The following is a 20,704-nucleotide window of genomic DNA, read 5'->3' as shown; positions in this document are numbered from 1 at the left end:
AGAACAAAATAAAACCTTTAAAAAAAAAAACAAATAAAGCAATACAAACAAAAAACAAGAAAAATTACAAAAACATAAAATCAAACAAATTCCCAGGCCCAATAAACATCCATCCCACCCCCACCCCCCCACATGTAAAAAATTCAAAAGAAAATTTTTAAAACATTTTAAAAGCACTCTGCACCCCTCCAGCAGTAACAGCAACTGTCCTAGTGAGGCCCGTCAGGCCCTGCCCTGGGCCAGGTGGTAAGTGGCAGGAAGGAGCAGGGCCCCCAGACACTCACACAGGAGAGTCCTCCTGGGCAGCAGAGCGCAGCAGTCCTTATGAGGCTTCAGGCCCTGCCCCGGGCCAGGTAGATGGTAAGCGGCAAGAGCAGGGCCCTCAGACACTCACACAGGAGAGTCCTCCTCAATGTATAAAACCCCCCATCCAAACAATATCATCAGTGCAGGTAAGAATTTTTTTTTTAAATTTTAATGTACAGTACTGTCTTCTTTCTTTTATAGTACAGTACATTGATTATTGCTTTCCTTTTATGGATCAATGGTCTTGTTAGATAGTAAAATTCATGTTAAATTGCTGTTTTAGGAGTTGTTTTTAAAAGTCTGGAACGGATTAATCTGTTATACATTACTTTCTATGGGAAAGCGCACCTTGGTTTTGGAACACTTTGGTTTTCGAACAGACTTCCAGAACGGATTAAGTTTGAGAACCAAGATACCACTGTAGTCAGTTGCTTCAGTCAGTCCTGACTGACTATATAATCACAATGGGTTATCTTACAGTTTTTGTGTGAACGTAAACAAAGATCCTTGGCGACTCAGGCAGAAGTTGAACAAACAAGAAAGATTTATTTTACAGAACAAAGTTGAAAAAAGCGAAGGATGTGTCAGGAGATAGATAATGTTCTTTCAGGAAGCAGTGAACTCAATAATAAATTGTACTAAATTTAGTGTATGTTACAGGCTTCTAAACAAAGTAGTAAATGCACAGCTTCTTTTAAACTTCTGTTGCTTCTTTTAAGTTATTCCTCTTCGATGTTACAGGTGTCTAGAGAGGGTGGCCAATGCTGAGCTTATTTCCAGTTATTTCACTTCAGCTCTTTAACTTAGCTGTTGCAGCTTAATATTTTGATTCTTAAACAAGGTGGTACTTTCTGTCAGTTTCCACGCTCCTGAGGTACTTTTGACAGTATAGCCGACCCAGGGGGTCACCACACCCTTCATAACTGGTTTGGGATTCTTCTCTTTCTAGATCTTTCCCTTCCTGACTGAAATGAGACCCAAGTAGACAGTATCCTCACAGCTTCTACTTCTCCTTGCTTCCAGCCTTCCAGTTAACTCCTGTCTGAATACTCTCTCAAAACTAGTCTTTCTAAGCTCAGAGACCCCTTTCTCTAGCTTGGGATAATTTCCTCAGAGTGCACTTCATACACAGACCAGAAACAACCCTCCTCCCTCCTCTCCCACAAAACTATCCCTCCACTTTCTCAGAAACGGCTCATTTTATTTTCCCTCCAAAAGTGCTGGCTCCACCCCCCTGTCTTGGTAGCCAATCAGAGAGAGGCTCCAGCTCTCTCATGGAATTCTGAGGCCCTGCACCCCCGATTCTGGCCAAGCTCAGCTGCCCATCACAGATAACTTCCTACAATTACTAATTACACACAATCAACACACCTTGGCTGGTTTGACAGTTGATTCAAAGCAGCTAAGAAAGCTCCAGCTAAGACAGTTAAGACATCAGAATCCATCAGAGGAATCCATGGAAAATTTGATCAAACGTAGGTTGGAATACAAGAGTCTGCTCCACGACAAGAAAGCTGAAAATACGAAAGCCCTTGGGACTAGCTAATGGAACAGAGGGAAGACAAATGCTGGGAGCTGGTGGCCCGGGGTTTAATTGAAGACAGGTCATCAGAGGAAGCCTGAATGGCAACCAGTCTCCTGTAACGAGATGAAAACCCTCATTTCTTGCCTGAAATCAAACATAGCATCCCCACGAGCTCCTGGAATGGTGGATAGAATAAAAGGTGGGGAAGGGAGGAAGAAAAGGGATTTCAAAAGCAAAACACTGTAGGTCTTAAGATGGACTAATCATAGCCTAGCCACTAACAATATAGTATTTCAAGCACATTAATGAGCAGCACAGGGAACGGTCAGTTTCCCAGTGGTATGGAAGGTGCAGTTATGGACCCCGTGGCGAGGGTCAGTGGGGACAAAGCTGCTGTGCGTTCCACACACACTTCTGTGGAAGCAGCCTGTGTCTCCTCCTGGACATTGAGAGACACAGCCATTTAAAGCACATTTCTCAAGTAGGCATACTAAACTGCTCAGAGACCTGAGATACAGGGGCTGCTTCGCTTAAAGGAAAGTCCGATGGAAGGAGACCAAGGCCTTTATTTCAATTTTAAAAAAATATTAAAGACTTTCTTAGGTTACAAAAGTACGTGCACCGTCTCCATTTTCAGGTTGTAGAGTCTTTTCTACAGAGCGGTTACATTTGGTGTGAGAGAAACCAAGGCCTTCATCCACATCCCTCAGCAAATGACTCAGAGACTTCTCTCCGTCTTCGTCTCCCTTTCACACCCCTCAACCCCGTCCACAATTGTCCCTCAGCCCTAATTTTTCCACACAGTCCTTTAGAACATTTTTATGACCTAAGAGACGCGGAAAACCACCTTCATTAGTCACCTTCCATATATGTCACAAGCCAATGCATAATAAAAACACCTTTGGATTGATTGCTTCTGTCGACAGGTGTCTATTGTCTATTGTACAGGTACTGTAACGAGCTGGGATAACAGGTAAGACCTCTCCCTTACAGCAGGTGCTTCTAATCTCAGCTCGTTACGTAACAGTTAAGATACCAGGTAGCCTGACATCTGGCTGGTGGATAAGGGATCAAATACTTATTTCACTCATTGTAATGCACATCAATCTCTGATTTGACTTCTAGGTTTCTGGGGTTTTTCCTGTTGTTATTCTGTTTCTCTCACAGCTATAATAGACCTACCATTAAAATTATGGACTGGTCATTTCTTCCTCCACCCACCCCCACCAGTTATTATTAATACCCTGCCCTCCCCAGCCAAGCCGGGCTCAGGGTGGCTAACACCAGTAAAATTACAGTAAAAACATAATAGGGGAAAAAACAACAATTTAAAATACGGGTTAAAATACAATTTAAAATGCAGCCTCATTTTAAAATAGCTGATAAATCAAGACCATAAGGGAAGGGAAACATAAGGGTCAGACCGAGTCCAAACCAAAGGCCAGGTGGAACAGCTCTGTCTTGCAGGCCCTATGGAAAGATGTCAAGTCCCGCAGGGCCCTAGTCTCTTGTGACAGAGCATTCCACCAAGTTGGGGCCAGTACTGAAAAGGCCCTGGCCCTAGTTGAGACCAATCTAACCACCCTGTGACTTGGGACCTCCAAAATGTTGTCATTTGTGGACCTTAAGGTCCTCCACCAAGTGTACCGGGAGAGGCGGTCCTGTAGGTACGTGGGTCCTGGGCCGCAATTAAAACAATGCATGTCATGCTGCCATTCCTATAATTCTAGTTTAACCAACTCATTTCCGGGTTTGAAATGGTCATAATCCAAAATGTTCATCAACCAGGCTGTTCGTAACCTGAGGTACACTGTACAAAGCAACTTATCCTTTACTAACTATTGTGATACATTACCTTGATTACTTTACTATATGAAAGTACAACTTTACATTAAAACACCACATCATCACATACATGGGATGCATTTAAATTTGATTTCCACCTATAGGAGCCTGTTCATTAGAAGGAAGAAATGAACCCTTGAGAGAGCCAGTGTGGTGTAGTGGTTAAGAGCGGTGGTTCGTAATCTGGTGAACCGGGTTCGCGTCTCCGCTCCTCCACATGCAGCTGCTGGGTGACTATGGGCTAGTCACGCTTCTCTGAAGTCTCTCAGCCTCACTCACCTCACACAGTGTTTGTTGTGGGGGAGGAAGGGAAAGAAGAATGTTAGCCGCTTTGAGACTCCTTAGGGTAGTGATAAAGCGGGATATCAAATCCAAACTCCTCCTCCTCCTCTTCTTGTTGAGGAAAAATCTTTCTACACTCCATACCTCTTTCCACACTTCATACATTTGTTGTATAAGGTTTCTCCCCTGTGTGAGTCCTTTGATGGTTTCTTAGTATTCCGCTATGACAGAAGCTCTTTCCACACTGCATACATTTAAATGGTTTTTCTCCCGTGCGAGTCTGTTGATGTACTCTTAGAGTTTGACTCTGACTGCAGCTATTTCCACACTCCATACATTTAGATCATTTTTCTCCTGTGTGTCTGTTGATGTAGTCTTAGAGTTCCCTTTTGACTGAAGCTCTTTCCACACTCCATACATTTAAATGGTTTCTCCCCTGTGTGCGTTCGATGATGTAAAGTAAGATGTTCACCTGAACGAAAGCTTTTTCCACATTCCAAACATTTACAAGGTCTCTCACCCGTGTGAGTTTGATGATGTCTATTAAGTGATGAACTCTGAGTGAAGCTTTTTCCACACTCCATACATTGAAATGGTTTCTCCCCTGTGTGAGTACGTAGATGTTTTCTGAAGTTTCCATTATGTGTGAAGCTCTTTCCACAGTCCATACATTTAAATGGTTTCTCCCCTGTGTGAGTTCGATGATGTAAAGTCAGATGATCACATGAACGAAAGCTCTTTCCACATTCCATACATTTATATGGTTTCTCCCCTGTGTGAGTCCGTTGATGGTTGCTTAGGTTTCTATTATGTGTGAAGCTCTTTCCACAGTCCATACATTTAAATGGTTTCTCCTCTGTGTGAGTCCGTAAATGCTTGCTTAGCGTTATGCTATGACAGAAGCTCTTTCCACACTCTATACATTTAAATGGTTTCTCCCCTGTGTGAGTCCGTTGATGGTTGCTTAGGTGTCTATTATGTGTGAAGCTCTTTCCACAGTCCATACATTTAAATGGTTTCTTCTCTGTGTGAGTCCGTAAATGCTTGCTTAGCGTTATGCTATGATAGAAGCTCTTCCCACACAGTATACATTTAAATGGTTTTTCTGTTTCGTGAATCCTTTGATGTACAATAAGTTGTCTACTCATACTGAATCTCCATCCACACTGCATACATTTGTAGGGTTTTTCACTCATGTGAGTTAGATGATGTAAAGTAGGAGATGAAGTTTGTCTGACGCTCTTTCCACACTCCATACCTTTAAACGGTTTCCCCACTCTGTGAGTTTATTGATGTGAGTTTATTAACTGTGCACATGGACTGAAGCACATTCCACATTCACCACATTTAAATGGTCTCTTCGTATTTCCAAATGAAATTACAGATGACACACTGTATTCTCCATAACCTGCTTGGAAATGAGAGGAGAGGAAAACCCCTGTTAGTATTTCAAGGAAGAGAACAAAGACTGTAACACACATCAAATGCAATTAGCACCTTCTCTTATTTCAACCTATTGTACATTCCTCCCTGTCTTCTTTATGTCCCAAATTTTAAACAAATGAGGTGAAACAATGGCAAATAATAGGAATGCATCATCAACCTTCCATAATACTAAATTATCATTAATAAAGTAGTTTGATCTAAGAATACAGTTGTGGGATTGCCTTTTTAAATAAGGACCTGCCTGACAGGAAAGGGAGCTGTTTTCCTTCCACAAACTGTTGAATGGTTTTTTTAAATGTAAAGGTTCATCATTGTTCCACCAGTTGTGTATGTCTTTAAGGGGCCAGAGCAAGGGCCAGAGCAAAATAACGAGACCCAGGTTTACAGCTGTGAAACATAGCAGGTGCTGCTGAGTTGTATTGATTCAGCTGTGTCAGCATTTGGGTGTAGTATATAAGGAGCAGCACCTAGCTCTCCCATTACCCTGGGGGATGGGTTGGTGGTTGGGTCATGGTTGTTTGTTGTTGTCTTTAGTGTAAATGGAGTTTTTGTTTTTGTTACTAAAACCTTGTTTAAGTTATTTTTGAGTCCTTTTTAATGCATGGTCTCCCCAGCAAACTCTCTGCAGCGCTACCATACTGCAAATAGCCACCATCTTTGGTTATGGGCCCAGCTGCTGAGTGGATGACTGCATATTTTTGGACTCTGAGAAAGGTTTGAAAACTCCTTCTCCTGTTAGCGTAGTTCTGTGGATCTGGAAGAGTTCCAGAATGGTTGACCGGGTTCCAGAAGCTGAGGAGGCTCTGGTCTTCCCACAGCTGACAGATGAGAACTATAGTTTATGGTCTTTTCAGGTGGAGGCGCTTTTGACCTCTAGAGAAATATGGACCTATATAACTGATGACCCTCCTGACCCTGTAACTAATGCTTGGTCAAAAGGAGATGCAAAAGCCAGGGTGATAATTAATTTGGCAGTCAGCGACCAGCAAGTTATCTATATAAGGAATAAGAAAACTGCCAAAGAAATGTGGGACAGTCTTGCAGCAGTGCATATTAGAAAAGAGTCAGCGTCTGCATTGACGTTTTTCAAGCAGTTGTACCAGACGAAGTTGCAGCCTGGTGGTGATTTGGCAGCACACTTGAGACGTCTGGAGGCAATACGCTGCGAATTAATTCGAAGGGACATGGAGATACCTGATATTCAGTATGTTTTTATCATTCTATGTTCCCTTAATGAGGACTTTGATGGTATAGCTAGCCAGATATCTGCCGTTCCACCAGCACAATTAACTGTGGAAGGGGTAATGGCAAGATTATTGGGCGAGTTGGATAGAAGGGAGGCTTGTGCCATAAGCACTCCTATTTCCAGAAAGAATGAGGAACACCACATGCAAACCTGTGGTGATACAACTGCATTTAAAGCTGCCAAGCGTTGTTGGTTCTGCAATAAGCAGGGACATTTTGCAAAGGACTGCAGACCCAAAAGAAAGCAAAGCACTCCAAAGTCTGTTTCTGTTCGTCAGTCACGGTCGTCAGCCCAGCAGCCGACATCGTATCGTAAAGACAGAAACGAGCCACGAGCTTTTCATGCTCTGACAACAGATCGTAAAAGAATTAAAGGTGCCAAGTGGAAATCTTTTATTGTGGACTCAGGAGCATCCCAGCACATTTGCAACGATCGAAGCTTGTTTATTTCTTTTAAAGAGGAAATTGGTAATGTACATTTAGCCAATTCACAAGTCTTGCAGTCGCTTGGCAGGGGTACTGTTAAACTTGACTCTTTAAACATTACAATAGTGAACTGCATTTACTGCCCGTCAGTGGACAATTTATTGTCAGTAAGGTGCTTTGCTCGTCAAGGCATAACTGTGCGTTTCTCAAAGTCAATGTGTGAGTTTTTCGATGGGAACAGACATCTATTGTATGCCCGGGACTCTGATAGTTTATATAGACTGTAATTTCGCACCTACTCCCAATCGCCTATAAATTGTAGAACAGCACAGTCAAGCCAGGGGTTGAGGAATGTAAGGCCACATTCTGGGTGTGTCCACGAGGCGCACAGAGTTCTAGGACATCTGAATTTTGCTGATGTAATTAAGACAAAGAATATTGTTAATGGCCTCAACTTAAAACCATGTAAATTATGCAATGTCTATCCTATTGCAAAAATAAGATTAAGGTTGCACGCAAGGGTAGGTGCTCAGATAGGAAAGTCACTGAGCCATTTGAGCGTGTACATTGTGATTTAGTTGGGCCACTTCCACCATCATTAGGAGGTTCTAAGTACTGGCTTACTCTCATAGACCAGTGTAGTAGATATTGTTAGACTTATGCAATAGCTGAGAAGTCCCAAGCATTTGAGAAGTACAAAGTTTTTTGCAGTTGGGTAAAAACGCATTTTAACAAACCTATTAAGAACCTGTTTTCTGACCGGGGTGGAGAATTTGTTTCTGAGGTTTTTGAGAAGTTCCTGGAAGCGCAGGGGACTGCACATGAGTTATCTTGCCCCTGAAGTCCCTGGCAAAATGGGCTTGTTGAAGTTGTGCAGCATGACCTGCAGGCAGGGATTAAAACTTATCTGCACGATGCTAATCTGCCCAAAGATTTTTGGGCTGAAGCACTCCATGCCTTTTGTTATGTGAGAAATCGCAGTTATCATTCTGGTTTAGATGTCACCCCCTATGAGAAGTTGTTTAAAAAACACCCTAATCTGAAATACCTACGCATTTGGGGTTCAGATGTAATTATGCATTATCCCGCTAAGCAGAAATTGGGTGAACGTAGTGTCCAGGGAAAATTAATGGGCTACCAGCAGGGGGCGTACAGAATTTACGTCCCAGCAACTGGCAAATTTCATGTTACCAGAAGCATGATACAAACTGTAAATTGGAATGGAGTTGCTGTTTTCCAAGATACTGATGGCATAGATAATACTGAGGAAGAAGAGGAAGAAGCAGTAGCAGCAGCAGCAGGGAATAATAATGATTCTGAATTAATGGGAGAAGATGAAAAGCCTGTTGAATCTGATAATTTGCTTGATGATTTAAAGTCACAGGCACCCAAGGGGAGGTTAGATTCTTTTGAGTTTTCTGACTGTGAGCTTAGCCTACAGGCATCTCTTCAGTCTGACAATGGTGGTTTACAACCTGAAACTAGTAGTTCACTTAGTCCCGTTAAGTCTGAGGAGTCTGACTCTCCTCCTGGACTGAGACGTTCAGATAGAAAGAGGCAGAAGCCACAACGTTTTGCAGATGAACATTTTAATACTGTGTATGCCAATAAGGCAGTTTTTGAGCCAAAAAGCTACAATGATGTTCATAATTTACCTAAGCACCAAGCTGTAAATTGGTATAAAGCTATGAACTCTGAGATAGCTTCTTTAAAAGAGCATAACACTTGGTCTCTTGTACCACAAACCCCAGATATGAGACTTATTGATTCAAAATGGGTTTATAGAGTTAAAATGAATGACAAAAATGAAGTTGTAATGTACAAGGCTAGATTAGTTGCTAGGGGTTTTCAACAAATTCCAGGTGAAGATTATGATTTGTGTTATTCACCAAGTGTAAAATATGAGACATCCCTCCTTCGTTGATAACCATTTCTCCGTAGTTTCCCCACTTTCCTCTCATGTTGATTGTTTTAACACACATCATTTCTAACGGGGATAACCAATGCGGAATTTTTGGTTCTAATATATTTTTGTATCTATCCCAAACCTCTATTAGTGCACCTCTAAAGATATGGTTTGTAAATCCCTTATGTACTCTCTTTTTGTCGCTCCATAGGTACGCATGCCACCCGAATCTATTATTAAACCCTTCAAGATCTAATAATTCCTTATTTTCCAACTTTACCCATTCTTTTAACCAGCACAAGCATGCTGCCTCGTAATAAAGTCTCATGTCTGGTAGGGAGAAGCCACCTCTTTCTTTTGTATCTGTTAGTAACTTAAATTTAATTCTAGGCTTCTTCCCTTCCCAGACATATCTTGAGATCACCTTTTGCCACTCTTTAAAAACTTTTGTGCCTCTAATTATGGGTATCGTTTGGAATAAAAATAACAGCTTAGGAAGCACCATCATTTTTATCATCGATATTCTTCCCCAGAATGATAATTTCATTCTGGCCCAAATCTCCAAATCTCTTTTCACACCTTTCCATACAGGGATATAGTTGTATTGATATAAATCTATGTTCTTATCAGAAAGCCAGATTCCTAAATATTTAATCTTCTTTACTACCTCAATCTCCGTTCTTTGTTGTAATAGTTCAATCTTATCTCGATCCATATTTTTGACTATCATTTTGGTCTTTTTCTTATTCAATCTGAATCCTGCTATTTTCCCAAATTGTTCCATTTCGTTTAAAATCTCCTTTATACTTTCTGTAGGTTCTTCCACAGTCAGAACCACGTCGTCTGCAAAGGCCTTAATTTTATATTCGTTTACCCCTAATGTCACCCCTTTAATTTGCTTATTTTGTCTAATTGCATTTAATAGAACTTCCAAGACCACTATAAATAATAATGGCGAGAGTGGACATCCCTGCCTTGTACCTTTGCATATTTTTATTTCTTCCGTAATGATGTTATTTACTATCAATCTTGCTTTCTGATCTGTATAAATTGCTTCAATACCATTAAAGAATTCTTGACCCACCTCCATGACCTCCAAATTTTTCAACATAAATTCCCAGATTACATTATCGAAAGCTTTCTCCGCGTCCACAAATATTAGACTTGCTGGTTTATCACATCTATCGGACAGAAATTCGATGACATTAACTATATTTCTTATATTATTCCTTATTTGTCTGCCCGGTAGGAAACCCTCTTGGTCTTTATGTATAATCTTTATCAGTATCTTTTTTAATCTCTTAGCTAAGATTCCCGCGAAGATCTTATAATCTATGTTTAATAACGAGATAGGTCTATAGTTCTTAACTTGTGTGGGGTCCGAATCTTGTTTTGGTATTATTGTAATAAATGCCTCTTTCCATGTTCCTGGAATGTCTTTTTCTTTTAAGATGTTATTCATTACTTTGATCAACGGGGTCATCAGTGTATCTCTCATTTCTTTATAATAGCTAGAAGTGAACCCGTCTGGCCCCGGTGCTTTCCCCCTTTTTAACTCTTTTATAACTTCTTCTACCTCTTCTTTGTATATTGGAGCATTCAGCTGTTCTTTTTGGTCTATCGGAATCTTTCTCACCATCTTTTCTTTCAAATATCTATCTATTTTCTTCTTATTATTCCTTTCTTTATTCCTATACAATTGCTTGTAAAAATCTACAAATGCTCTCCTAATTTCCTTCGGTTCTGTTTCTTCTTCATTTACCTCAATTTTGCTAATTGTATTTTGTTCTTTTCTTTTTTTAACCTGCCAAGCAAGCCATTTCCCTGATTTATTAGCAAATTCAAAATTTTTTTGTCTCAATCTTTTAATGTTCCATTCAACCTCTTTATTTATTAACATCGCAAATTGAGTTTGGAGAATCTTTATTTCCTGCATTATCTTCTCATTATTAGGTTTTTTAATCAGTTTTTGTTCGTAGTCCATAATCTGTCTAAGGATCTCTTTTGTCCATTTCTCTTTGTTATTTCTTTTCCATACGTTCTGTTGAATAAAGAGGCCCCTCATCACTGCCTTACTTGCATCCCACACCACACTCATTTTTGTCCCTTTGTCCATATTATTCATAAAAAATTCAGTTAGGTTTTTTTGTGATTTTTCCACGAACTTTTGGTCATCCCATAAATTATCATTCAATCTCCACCTAAAAGTTCGCTCTTCAAAACCTTTTAACTCCATTTCTATTGGGTTGTGATCTGAAATCACCTTCGCCTGTATTTCAATTTTTTGAATTCTTGGGGTTAGCTCGTTCGACACCCATATTTGATCTATTCTTGAAAACGATTGGTTCGGTTCTGAATGGTAAGTAAACTGCTTCTCCAATGGATGCCTAAGCCTCCAAATATCTACCAAATTACAGTTCTTCGTCATCATAAAAAAGGTTTTAGGTAATTTCCCTTCTTTATTTTTTGTTTCCCTTAATCTGTCCATTTCTATTGAGACCACACCGTTCATATCTCCCATTAATATAATTTTCTGGTCCATGTATTCAAATAGCTTCTCTTCCAATAATCTAAAAAATTCTGTCTTATTCCCATTTGGTGCGTATATCCCAACAATTATCATATTTTCCCCTTGCCAATTAATTTGAACCGCAATAATTCTCCCTTCTTCATCCTTAAATAGTTGTTTAGATTCAATTTTATTTTTGATGTATAGAACAACGCCTCTTTTTTTCTCTTTGTCTGAGGATATGAATTCATTCCCTAATCTTTTGTTAATCAGAATTTTCCTATGTTTTTTAGCCACATGCGTTTCTTGTAGGCATATGATGTCCAAGTTTTTCTTTTTTAAGATGTGTTCGATTCCGTTCCGTTTCTTCTTGTCATTCATTCCATTAATATTCCAGTTGCATAATTTTAATGTCATTCTTCTTACCGCTATTTAGATTTTAATTTGCTTTGTAGTCTTTATAGTCTTTCTATCTCTTCTCCTTCTTCTTCTTCCTCTTCTTCTGATTCTCTCCTGGTCTGTTCTTCTTCTCCTCCTGCTTCAGAATCTTCCCTCAATCTTAATCCTCCTTCTGCTCCTTTGGTCTCTTCTTCTCCTTGTTGTAATTCTTTGTATCTTCTTGTAAATTTTCCTATTTCCTCAGGACTTGTTAATCTTCTCTTCACTCCTTTATAGAAGAAAGAGATTCCTTCGGGAAATTCCCATCTAAAGTCAATCTTGTTTTTCTTAAGCAATTGCACCAGTGGTTTGTAAGCTTCTCTGCGTTTCAACAACCTTATTGGGATATCTTTAAATATGATTATGTAGTTCCCGTCAATGTATAATCTCTTCTCTCTGTTCCTATGCAGAATCAGATTCCTCATTTCTCTATCCTTGAAAGTTACTAAGCAGTCACCCGGGAATTTCTTTAACCTATTTGTTTTAATTTTCATTCTAAATGCATTTTGTATTGTCTTCGCGACTTCTTCCTCCGACAATTCCATCCACTGCGCAATTTCCTTTATCAGTCTTTCTTTTATATTTTCGTTTTGTATTTCCGGTACTTGCCTCAGTCTCAAATTCACTTCTCTCTGTTTTAATTCATTCATTGCAATAGAATCTTTTAGTTCTTCCTGTGTTCTATTTAAATCTGCAATCTCATTTTTCATCTTCTCTTCTTCCCGCTTCATCTCTTTCATTTCCTGTTTTGACTTCTTTAATCCCTCATCCACTCTCCTTGAAACCTCTTTAATTTGTCCTTTCAGTTCACTAACTGTCTCCTCAATCTTTTTATCCATCTTCCCAATTTTATTATCTACCTGTTCTAATTTTGTCTCTAGATTTTTCTCGCTTTGTTTTATTTCTGCAAACATCTTCAATATTTCTGTTCTAAATTCTGTTTCTTGCCTTGAAACTCTTCTGTCTGTTGGAGTCCCCCCCTCTGCTCCTTTTTTCTGTGTATGCGACATTACTTAATTATTGAATTATCAGATATTTACACTACTTATTTGCTATACAGTTACAACCACAACTGTGGTAATTATTATTAGAATAAACACCAGTAAACAGGGAGTACAGAGAAAACAACCTAGATGAATATTTTACAGAGCTTGGCTTCTTTGACCCTTCACCCCCAAAGTCTTATCGTTAGTTGTTTTCTGTCCCCCCCCCCAAGTGTTGGGAGAAGTTGTAATTGTCGCCTCTGTCTGTGTCCTTCTGTGTTCTTCTTGCCCCTATTCGGGCTAATCCTTCCAAAGCGTTGATAAAGTAATGCACTGATTTTCCAATCCCAAATCTAGTTTGTATAACCAAATAAAGTTCTAATAAAGTTCAAATATAGTCCAGGAGATGATGTCAAAAATATCAGAAGTAAAGAAGTTTAGGTTCCAAAAATACTATAATTTTCTGTATTTATTCTACTTATCCCTTATATGTATATTTTAATACTGAGCAGCTCGCAGAATTTAGTCCCTTAAAAGAAGAAGTTTCTCAAAAGCAGTTATTCCTCAGTTTGTTTCACAAAGCTTAAACTGACTCCACCAAGAATTTCAACACTGAGATGCAGTATTTCACTCAGACCACTGGGGGGAGTCAAAATCTACCAACCATAGGAAGAGAGTTCTTAAATAGTTATGTCCACTACTCTCCTTCAACTGTTCACCTTAATTTTAATTTTAATAGTCTTATTCAGAAAAGGGAAAGGAGACTCCCCCAAACCTACCAAGGAGAAGAAATGATCAAGTTAAGGTATTAACATACGATTGGCTAAGCTACTTCCAGATAAATGAAATGTTTAAAAAAGAGTTGAAGGAAAGGAATTATGTAGAAAAAGAATCAACCTTCCAAAAAGAGATAATAAATAACGAATATAAAAATTTGTCAAAAATGTATAAAATATTGTTGGAGTGGTACACGAAGGATGAAGAGGTGAAATCGGTGATGGTACAATGGGCAAGGGACTTTGGATATAATGTTCAATTAGAGGATTGGGAAAGGTTGTGGAAAGAGAATATAAAATTCACGGCTTGCACGTTATTGAGGGAAAACATGATGAAAATGCTCTACAGATGGTACCTGTCACCCACTAAACTGGCAAAGATGTACAAGGTGGATAATAAATGCTGGAAGTGTAAATATAAAGAAGGGACATTCTTCCATCAGTGGTGGGAGTGTAAGAAAGTTAAAAGCTTTTGGGAAGAGATTTATAATGAGTTGAAAAAGATTTTGAAGTACACTTTCGTGAAAAAACCAGAAGCATTTTTATTAGGTATAGTAGGGAAGGATGTCAGAAGAAAGGACTATAAACTTTTCCAGTATGCGGTGACAGCCGCCAGAATTGTGTTAGCTCAGAAATGGAAGCAGGAGGAAGTTCCAACGGTAGAAGAGTGGAGAGCAAAATTGATAGAATATGCTGAATTGGATAGATTAACAGGGAAAATTAGATATACCAAAGATCAAAAATTTGTAAAGGACTGGGAGAAATTTGTGTGTTATCTGGAAAGTAACTATGGTGTAAAAATAACGCTAGTGGGATTTAAAGAGGCTTTGTAAAGGAATAATAAATATTGTATAGCAGAGATTATGAGGAAGGGAAGAATAATGGGCAATATGGAAAAAAAGAAGAAATGTGTAACAAAAGGATAACTACGAACGATTGTCAGTGACGTTGATGGAAGTCAAAAATGGATATGATTTGTTGTATAATGGTTGTGTTTTTTCTCTTTTGGTTTTTTTGGTTTTTTTCTTATATTTTGTATTTTTTTTTTTTCTGAAAACTCTAATAAATATTAAAAAAAAAAAAAGTGTAAAATATGAGACAGTTCAGCTTTTGTTAAAAGATGCATCACAACGTGGACATTCTGTTTATCATTTAGATATAAAAGCTGCATATTTGTTTGCAGATTTAAAAGAACAAATCTCTATGCGTGTTCCTGAAGGCATAGATGCCGCTGAAGGTTTGATATGCAAATTAAATAAATCCCTTTATGGTCTGCACCAAAGTGGAAGGAATTGGCACCAAACTTTAGCAAAAGAATTGTGGGATATTGGTTTCTCACAAGGAAAGGCAGACAATTGTGTGTTTATAAAGGAAAGGGCAAACTCTGTATCAAAAATATGCGTGTATGTAGATGACGTGTTAATTTCTACAAAAACTAAACAGGAATATGAACAGGTAGTATCACAGTTACAGAATAAATTTGATGTGGTGGAATTAGGCATAGCTAAAAATTACTTATCCATGCAAATTGAGAAAGGTAAAAATGGATCTTTTCTGGTTCATCAAACTGCAAAAATTGATGATCTTGTTGAAATGCTACGTTTAGAAAATGCAAATGGGAAGGAAACGCCCATGGTGTGTGGTTTCACCTTTACTGGTGAAGAAAAGCCATTTCCTAACAAAACTTTGTATCGTTCTGCTATAGGCAAGCTAAATTTCATTCAAAGAATCTCAAGACCAGATATAACTTATGCTTTTCACTTTCTGGCAAAATTTGTGGAAAAGCCCACTATGCAATGTTTCTCTGCTCTTAAGAGAGTGGTAATGTACCTTAAACATACCAAACATTATAGGTTGCAGTTTACATCAAGTATTGACAAAGGTTTTGAAATTTTCTGCGATGCATCTCATGCAGTGGAACAAAATAGTTGCAGGGGTGTGTCTGGTATGGTGTTTTGTTATAACGGTTGTCCATTTGAATGGAAGTCCCAAACACAAACCATTATTTGTCTCTCCACAGCAGAGAGTGAATTATGTGCATGCGTTCAGGCTACCTGTGATGTAGAATGGTATCTGCAAGTATTTGCAGACCTACAGATGCAAGTAACACTACCAGTAAAAGTTTACCTTGATTCCCAGAGCGGACTCGCTATCCTGTGTTCAGAGACCAATACACAACGCACTAGAGTCTTAAGATTACGTTTACAGTTTGTAAAGAAACTAATTGCTGACGAAATAGTTGTATTTCAATATGTTCCAGGTGACAATCAAATTGCGGACATTTTTACAAAAGCACTTCCAAAGGTTACACATGAAAGACATGTACAAAATATGCTTTATGTTTTTGTTCCACAATGATGAACCGCAGGGGAAATGTTGAATGGTTCCTTTAAATGTAAAGGTTCGTCATTGTTCCACCAGTTGTGTATGTCTTTAAGGGGCCAGAGCAAAATAACGAGACCCAGGTTTACAGCTGTGAAACATGGCAGGGGCTGCTGAGTTGTATTGATTAAGCTGTGCCAGCATTTGGGTGTAGTATATAAGGAGCAGCACCTAGCTCTCCCATTACCCTGGGGGATGGGTTGGTGGTTGGGTCATGGTTGTTTGTTGTTGTCTTTAGTGTAAATGGAGTTTTTGTTTTTGTTATTAAAACCTTGTTTAAGTTATTTTTGAGTCCTTTTTAATGCATGGTCTCCCCAGCAAGCTCTCTGCAGCGCTACCACACTGCAAATACCCAACACAAACGTGCGCTCCATTTCTAAGAATCAGAGTTGCTAATGACATTTTTCATTCTCTGTCTAATATTATTCCACCTCTGGGGCACATTTTAGCCCTTTGGACCTCTGGATATTTATTAATCACCCACACAGTCCCTTGGGCCCCAGGAGGTGCATAGCAGCCATATTGGGAGACCCAGGGTTCAGGTTTTTCTAGGGACTGTAGCCTGGAACTAGTGAGAAGGCTTGGCGCTTGGAAGAAACTGAAGGTTTGCTCAGGTAGGCTAATGTCCTTGGAGCTGGACCTCCATCTGTCAGCCTTGCAGTGCAGAGGGAGAGCTGGAGATGCAGGAAAAGGCTGTTGGAGCCTGGCTGCTGGAATCCCAGATTGAAACACTCACCCCAATTTTTATTTATTAGATTTAGAAACCACCCTTCTAAGTTTGAGTGTGAGGGGGAGGCCAGGAGTCCTGTCTCATGCTGTGTGTAGGAGCAAGAGACATGGATGGCGAGGGAGCTGCTGCAGTGACCAGCAACACCTGTGCCATGTTTGTCCTCCTGCCTGAGAATGCGCAGAATTACACCTGCAGCAGATGCAGGAAGAGAAGGAACAGCAAGCTGAGGTCCGCCTATCTGCCCTACGAGCTCCTGAGCAAGATGAGGGATTTCTTGAAAGAGAGCAGAGTGGATGGTCCTGGGACAGCAACACAGGTGGGGTTGGCCACAGCCAGGAGGAAGATCGCTGGTTGCAGGAAACAAAAACCTGGAGGAATGCGGTACAGAGAAACGGGGCTGTTAGGAACCCTGATGTGTCACTTGAGCTGCAAAATCAATTCTGGGACAGAGGAGCAAGATGCAGACCTCAGAACACACCAAAGTGGCTGTGGAAGGGGCAGAGTATGGAGCAATTCCTACCACTCCCCAGAGGAGGAAGAGGGATGTGATGGTGGTACGTGACTTCCTACTAAGGGGGACAGAGGCAGCAGTGTGTGGAGGTAACAGGATCAGTGTTAGAAACTCATATATATAAGCTAGGTGCCAAATGTCTTGTTAAATCAAGGTTACAGCCGCCCAAAATTGAATATCTAGGAGTCATGAGAAGAGAAGACTCCCTGGAAAAGACCCTGATGTTGGGAAAGATGGAGGGCACAAGGAGAAGGGGACAACAGAGGACGAGATGGTTGGACAGTGTTCTCGAAGCTACCAGCATGAATTTGACCAAACTGCAGGAGGCAGTGGAAGACAGGAGTGCCTGGCGTGCTCTGGTCCAGGGGGTCACGAAGAGGCAGACACAACTAAACGACTAAACAATAACAACAGTTGCCATTTGGGGTAGGATGGCTCTAAAGTCTTATTTTTCAAATGATGGACAGATTGTGATTGATTCTCAGTTAAACATCTGGCTAGTTCAAAGGACAACCTTGTGCTAGGTTTAAGAACTTCTGAGAACTTAAAGAAGAAATGTCCTTTGATCCAGGGACAGTACACATAGATATTGGCCTATTCTGACTTCTTTTTCTTAATGGCGACACAGACCATTCATAATGAAAGATGATTCTTCACAACAAGTGTGAGAGGGCAGTGGAGACAAGCGACGACAATTCACTATCACATTGTTCACTGCTGCTGCTCATTGGATCAGTGATTTTGTTTAAATGAGCTACACATACTGTAGGGTCTCATTGCATACTGAAAGGACATACTCCTCAATTTCTCCTGCTCAGTGTTTTTCTATTTTTATTTTTTTGGTTTCAGGCAAGGAGATGAGCTCAAACTCATCGTACCAGAGTCTCTCGTTTGTCAAATAAGTAAAGCATAAGTGTTATTGATGCTATACGTGACTGTAAAAACCTTCAAAAAAGTTCATCTTGTGAAGAAGCAAAGACAACACAAACCTGGGAGTCTCTGTAGATTTTGCGTAGTTATTTTAAGGTGGGGGGGCCTCTGAATTCTGCACCAGCTGAAGTTACTGAACCCTCTTCAGAGGCAGCCCTACATATAACACATTGCAGCAATCTAATCTTGAGGTTACCAGAGCAATTATTACTTATTAAATTTATTAATCACACTTCATCTAAAGACCACGAAGCAATTATAATGGCGTATAATTTCCCATCAGTCCCCTGGGCAATAATGGGTAGGGAATGTGCCTCCTCATCCCATAGTCAGGACACAGCACTATCCTTGTAGGAATTCTCTGCCCAAGCCTCTCTCACTGTCCTCCTTTGGGGTGGGGGGCCATGGACTCCTCGCCCCCCACCCCAAGGGAGACCCCCACCTGTGCTCCAACAGGGAAGATCTGCAACACGGGAAAAGGTGGATATTAAAGGTCCAGAGGCCTGATTGTGGGGAAGAAAGGAAAGAGAGAGGAGGTGGAAGCACGGATGTTTCCACGGGAAGAGATTAAAAAGGTGAGTATAAAGAAGAAGCCAGCCTTCAAATCGGGGTCATTGTACCTGGCTCCCTTTCCGACTCAGAACCTGAGAGACACTCCCTTCTGGAACACCCCCAGGCCATCTTCTGGAATATAAGCCAGGCACCTTTGGGGACATCATCCAGACCTCCTTTTACTGTGGGAACCTTGGATTCATATGGTTGCTGGAGTACAGATGTCAATCATAATCCCTGAAAAATCGTCTAAAGACCCCTTGGTATCCACGCCCACCTTGAACTCCCAAGTCACACTGAGCCCCAAAAAACCTTCTCTGCTGAGATTTCTCTGAAAGTACTAATTATCTGCATTTTGCTTTCTCCTTCCTCTATGATCTGGAACATCTTCCTGATGCATTTGTCTGTCTCTGCTCTGTCCTCTTTTGTTTCACTAGTCATTTATCAATCCCCCCTTTTCCTCCAAGGAGGCAGGTGAGGCCAAGAGGCAAGATCCCCCAGGGGAATTTAACCCCCTGCCTCCCAGGTCCTTGTCGGACACTCTTTCTTCTCAGGCTGGTCTCATTCAGGGGCTTCACACGAGGCTCCAATTGCTTTGACTAGAAGCCTCCTAAAGCAATCTTAGAATGATTGCTATTCTTCTTCTATTTATCTATACCCCACCTTTTTATCCTGACACGGACTCCTTCAACTGCCCCTCTCCTCTCCTCTCCCAGTGGACCAATGCTCTGGCTTGGAAGAATGCAGATCAAGGGGCCTGGAGCTCCCAGCATCCGATGCAGCAGCTTCCCTGGGACAAAATGGGGGGGGGGAGGGGGTTCAGCTTGCAGGAATCCTTCTCTAGGTCACTGGAGAAGCCAAGGCAGCCCCTGCAGAAATCCCCCTGCCAGCACCCCAGGTGGAGGCATCCCAGAAAAAGGCCTCTTTCTTTCTCCACCCCCCTGCCATTTATCAACATGGCGTCTCACCCCCAGGGACGCTTCCATTCAACCCTCAGCCCCCCAACATCCTCTGCTCCCCCCCTCTTCGCCAGAGTCCCCCCTACACCCTCTGGCCCTCCTTGGCACGGCTCGCCCTGCTTGGGGGTGGGGGCTTTTGGGGGCACCCCCTTGGTGGGAAAACGTGTCTGGTGGGGGGGGGCTTCAAAGGAGACGGCGCAAGGGAAACACTGCAGATGGGGGCTCCACGCTTTGCAGCTGCATTGCATGGATCCGAGCCTCTGCATATGGGTCCCAGGACAAGAGATTAATTGGGGGGGGGCTCTGTGCCCCTTTCTCTCCGACCCCATCGCCCCTCCCCGCCCTCGTCCCAAGGCAGGAGCTTTTGGGGGAGCAAGAAAGGGTCTCTCTATCCTTTCCTCCCCCCCCCCTTCCCTCCACCGGCATCTTTACCTCTTTCTCCTCTGACCATCCGCCTCCCTTCGTAGCTATTCCGATTTCCTTTCTTGCAATATAAAGCGGAGAAGGGGGGGGGGTCCGTGGTCGACTGGCGCCCCTCTTTACCTTTCTGAAACCTCTCGCTTCTCCAGGGGCTCCTTCTGCCCCCACTTCCTGCTAACTTCCGACCCACAGAGAGACCCCTTCCTGGGAGAAGTCCCTTCCTCTTTTCGCATGGGAGCCGGACGTGACGGCGCTGCCTTCGGCTTCCTCCCCTTTGGGCTCCCTTGCGAAGTTGCCCAACTCCACGCCCACCCCATTGACGGGGGAGGGGGTTTCTGGAGGAGGAGGAGGAGGAGCACGGCCGGATCAAGACCCTTTGGTCCTTGAGAGAAACCCAGACAGACTCCAAACTCCGCAGACAGCATTTTCCAGCTGCTGCCTGGACCACCGAGCAGGGAGGGGAGAGATGCTCTTGGGCTGAACTTCTCCTTGCAGGATCCCCAAAACGGGCATCTGGTTTCCCACTGGGACTC

The 20,704-nt window shown here is 41.5% G+C and overlaps 1 protein-coding gene across 9 annotated transcripts; it reads right to left on the bottom strand.

Moving 5' to 3' along the window:
* Positions 1 to 828: 828 nt before the first annotated feature.
* Positions 829 to 20,483, bottom strand: LOC308470009 (uncharacterized protein). Of its 9 annotated transcripts, XM_080993210.1 has the most exons (4): positions 20,184 to 20,454; positions 19,456 to 19,582; positions 18,861 to 19,002; positions 829 to 5,366 (listed from the first exon to the last, which is right to left on the bottom strand). In XM_080993210.1, exon 4 carries the CDS (start codon positions 5,212 to 5,214, stop codon positions 4,297 to 4,299), a length of 918 nt encoding a protein of 305 aa, XP_080849336.1. In that variant the 5' UTR covers positions 5,215 to 5,366; positions 18,861 to 19,002; positions 19,456 to 19,582; positions 20,184 to 20,454; the 3' UTR covers positions 829 to 4,296. The 9 variants fall into 9 exon arrangements, 8 of the variants coding, with proteins under 8 accessions (XP_080849336.1, XP_080849341.1, XP_080849335.1 ...); XM_080993215.1 differs by lacking the exons at positions 18,861 to 19,002; positions 19,456 to 19,582 and having other exon boundaries at positions 829 to 5,106; positions 5,155 to 5,366; positions 20,184 to 20,462; XM_080993209.1 differs by lacking the exon at positions 18,861 to 19,002.
* Between the last annotated feature and the right edge of the window lie 221 nt (positions 20,484 to 20,704).

This window comes from Podarcis pityusensis, assembly GCF_964106645.2.
Source record: "Podarcis pityusensis genome assembly, chromosome: 2".
NCBI lineage: Eukaryota > Metazoa > Chordata > Lepidosauria > Squamata > Lacertidae > Podarcis > Podarcis pityusensis.
Note: the sequence above shows the minus strand (reverse complement) of the source record. Positions and strands in the feature narration are given on the sequence as shown.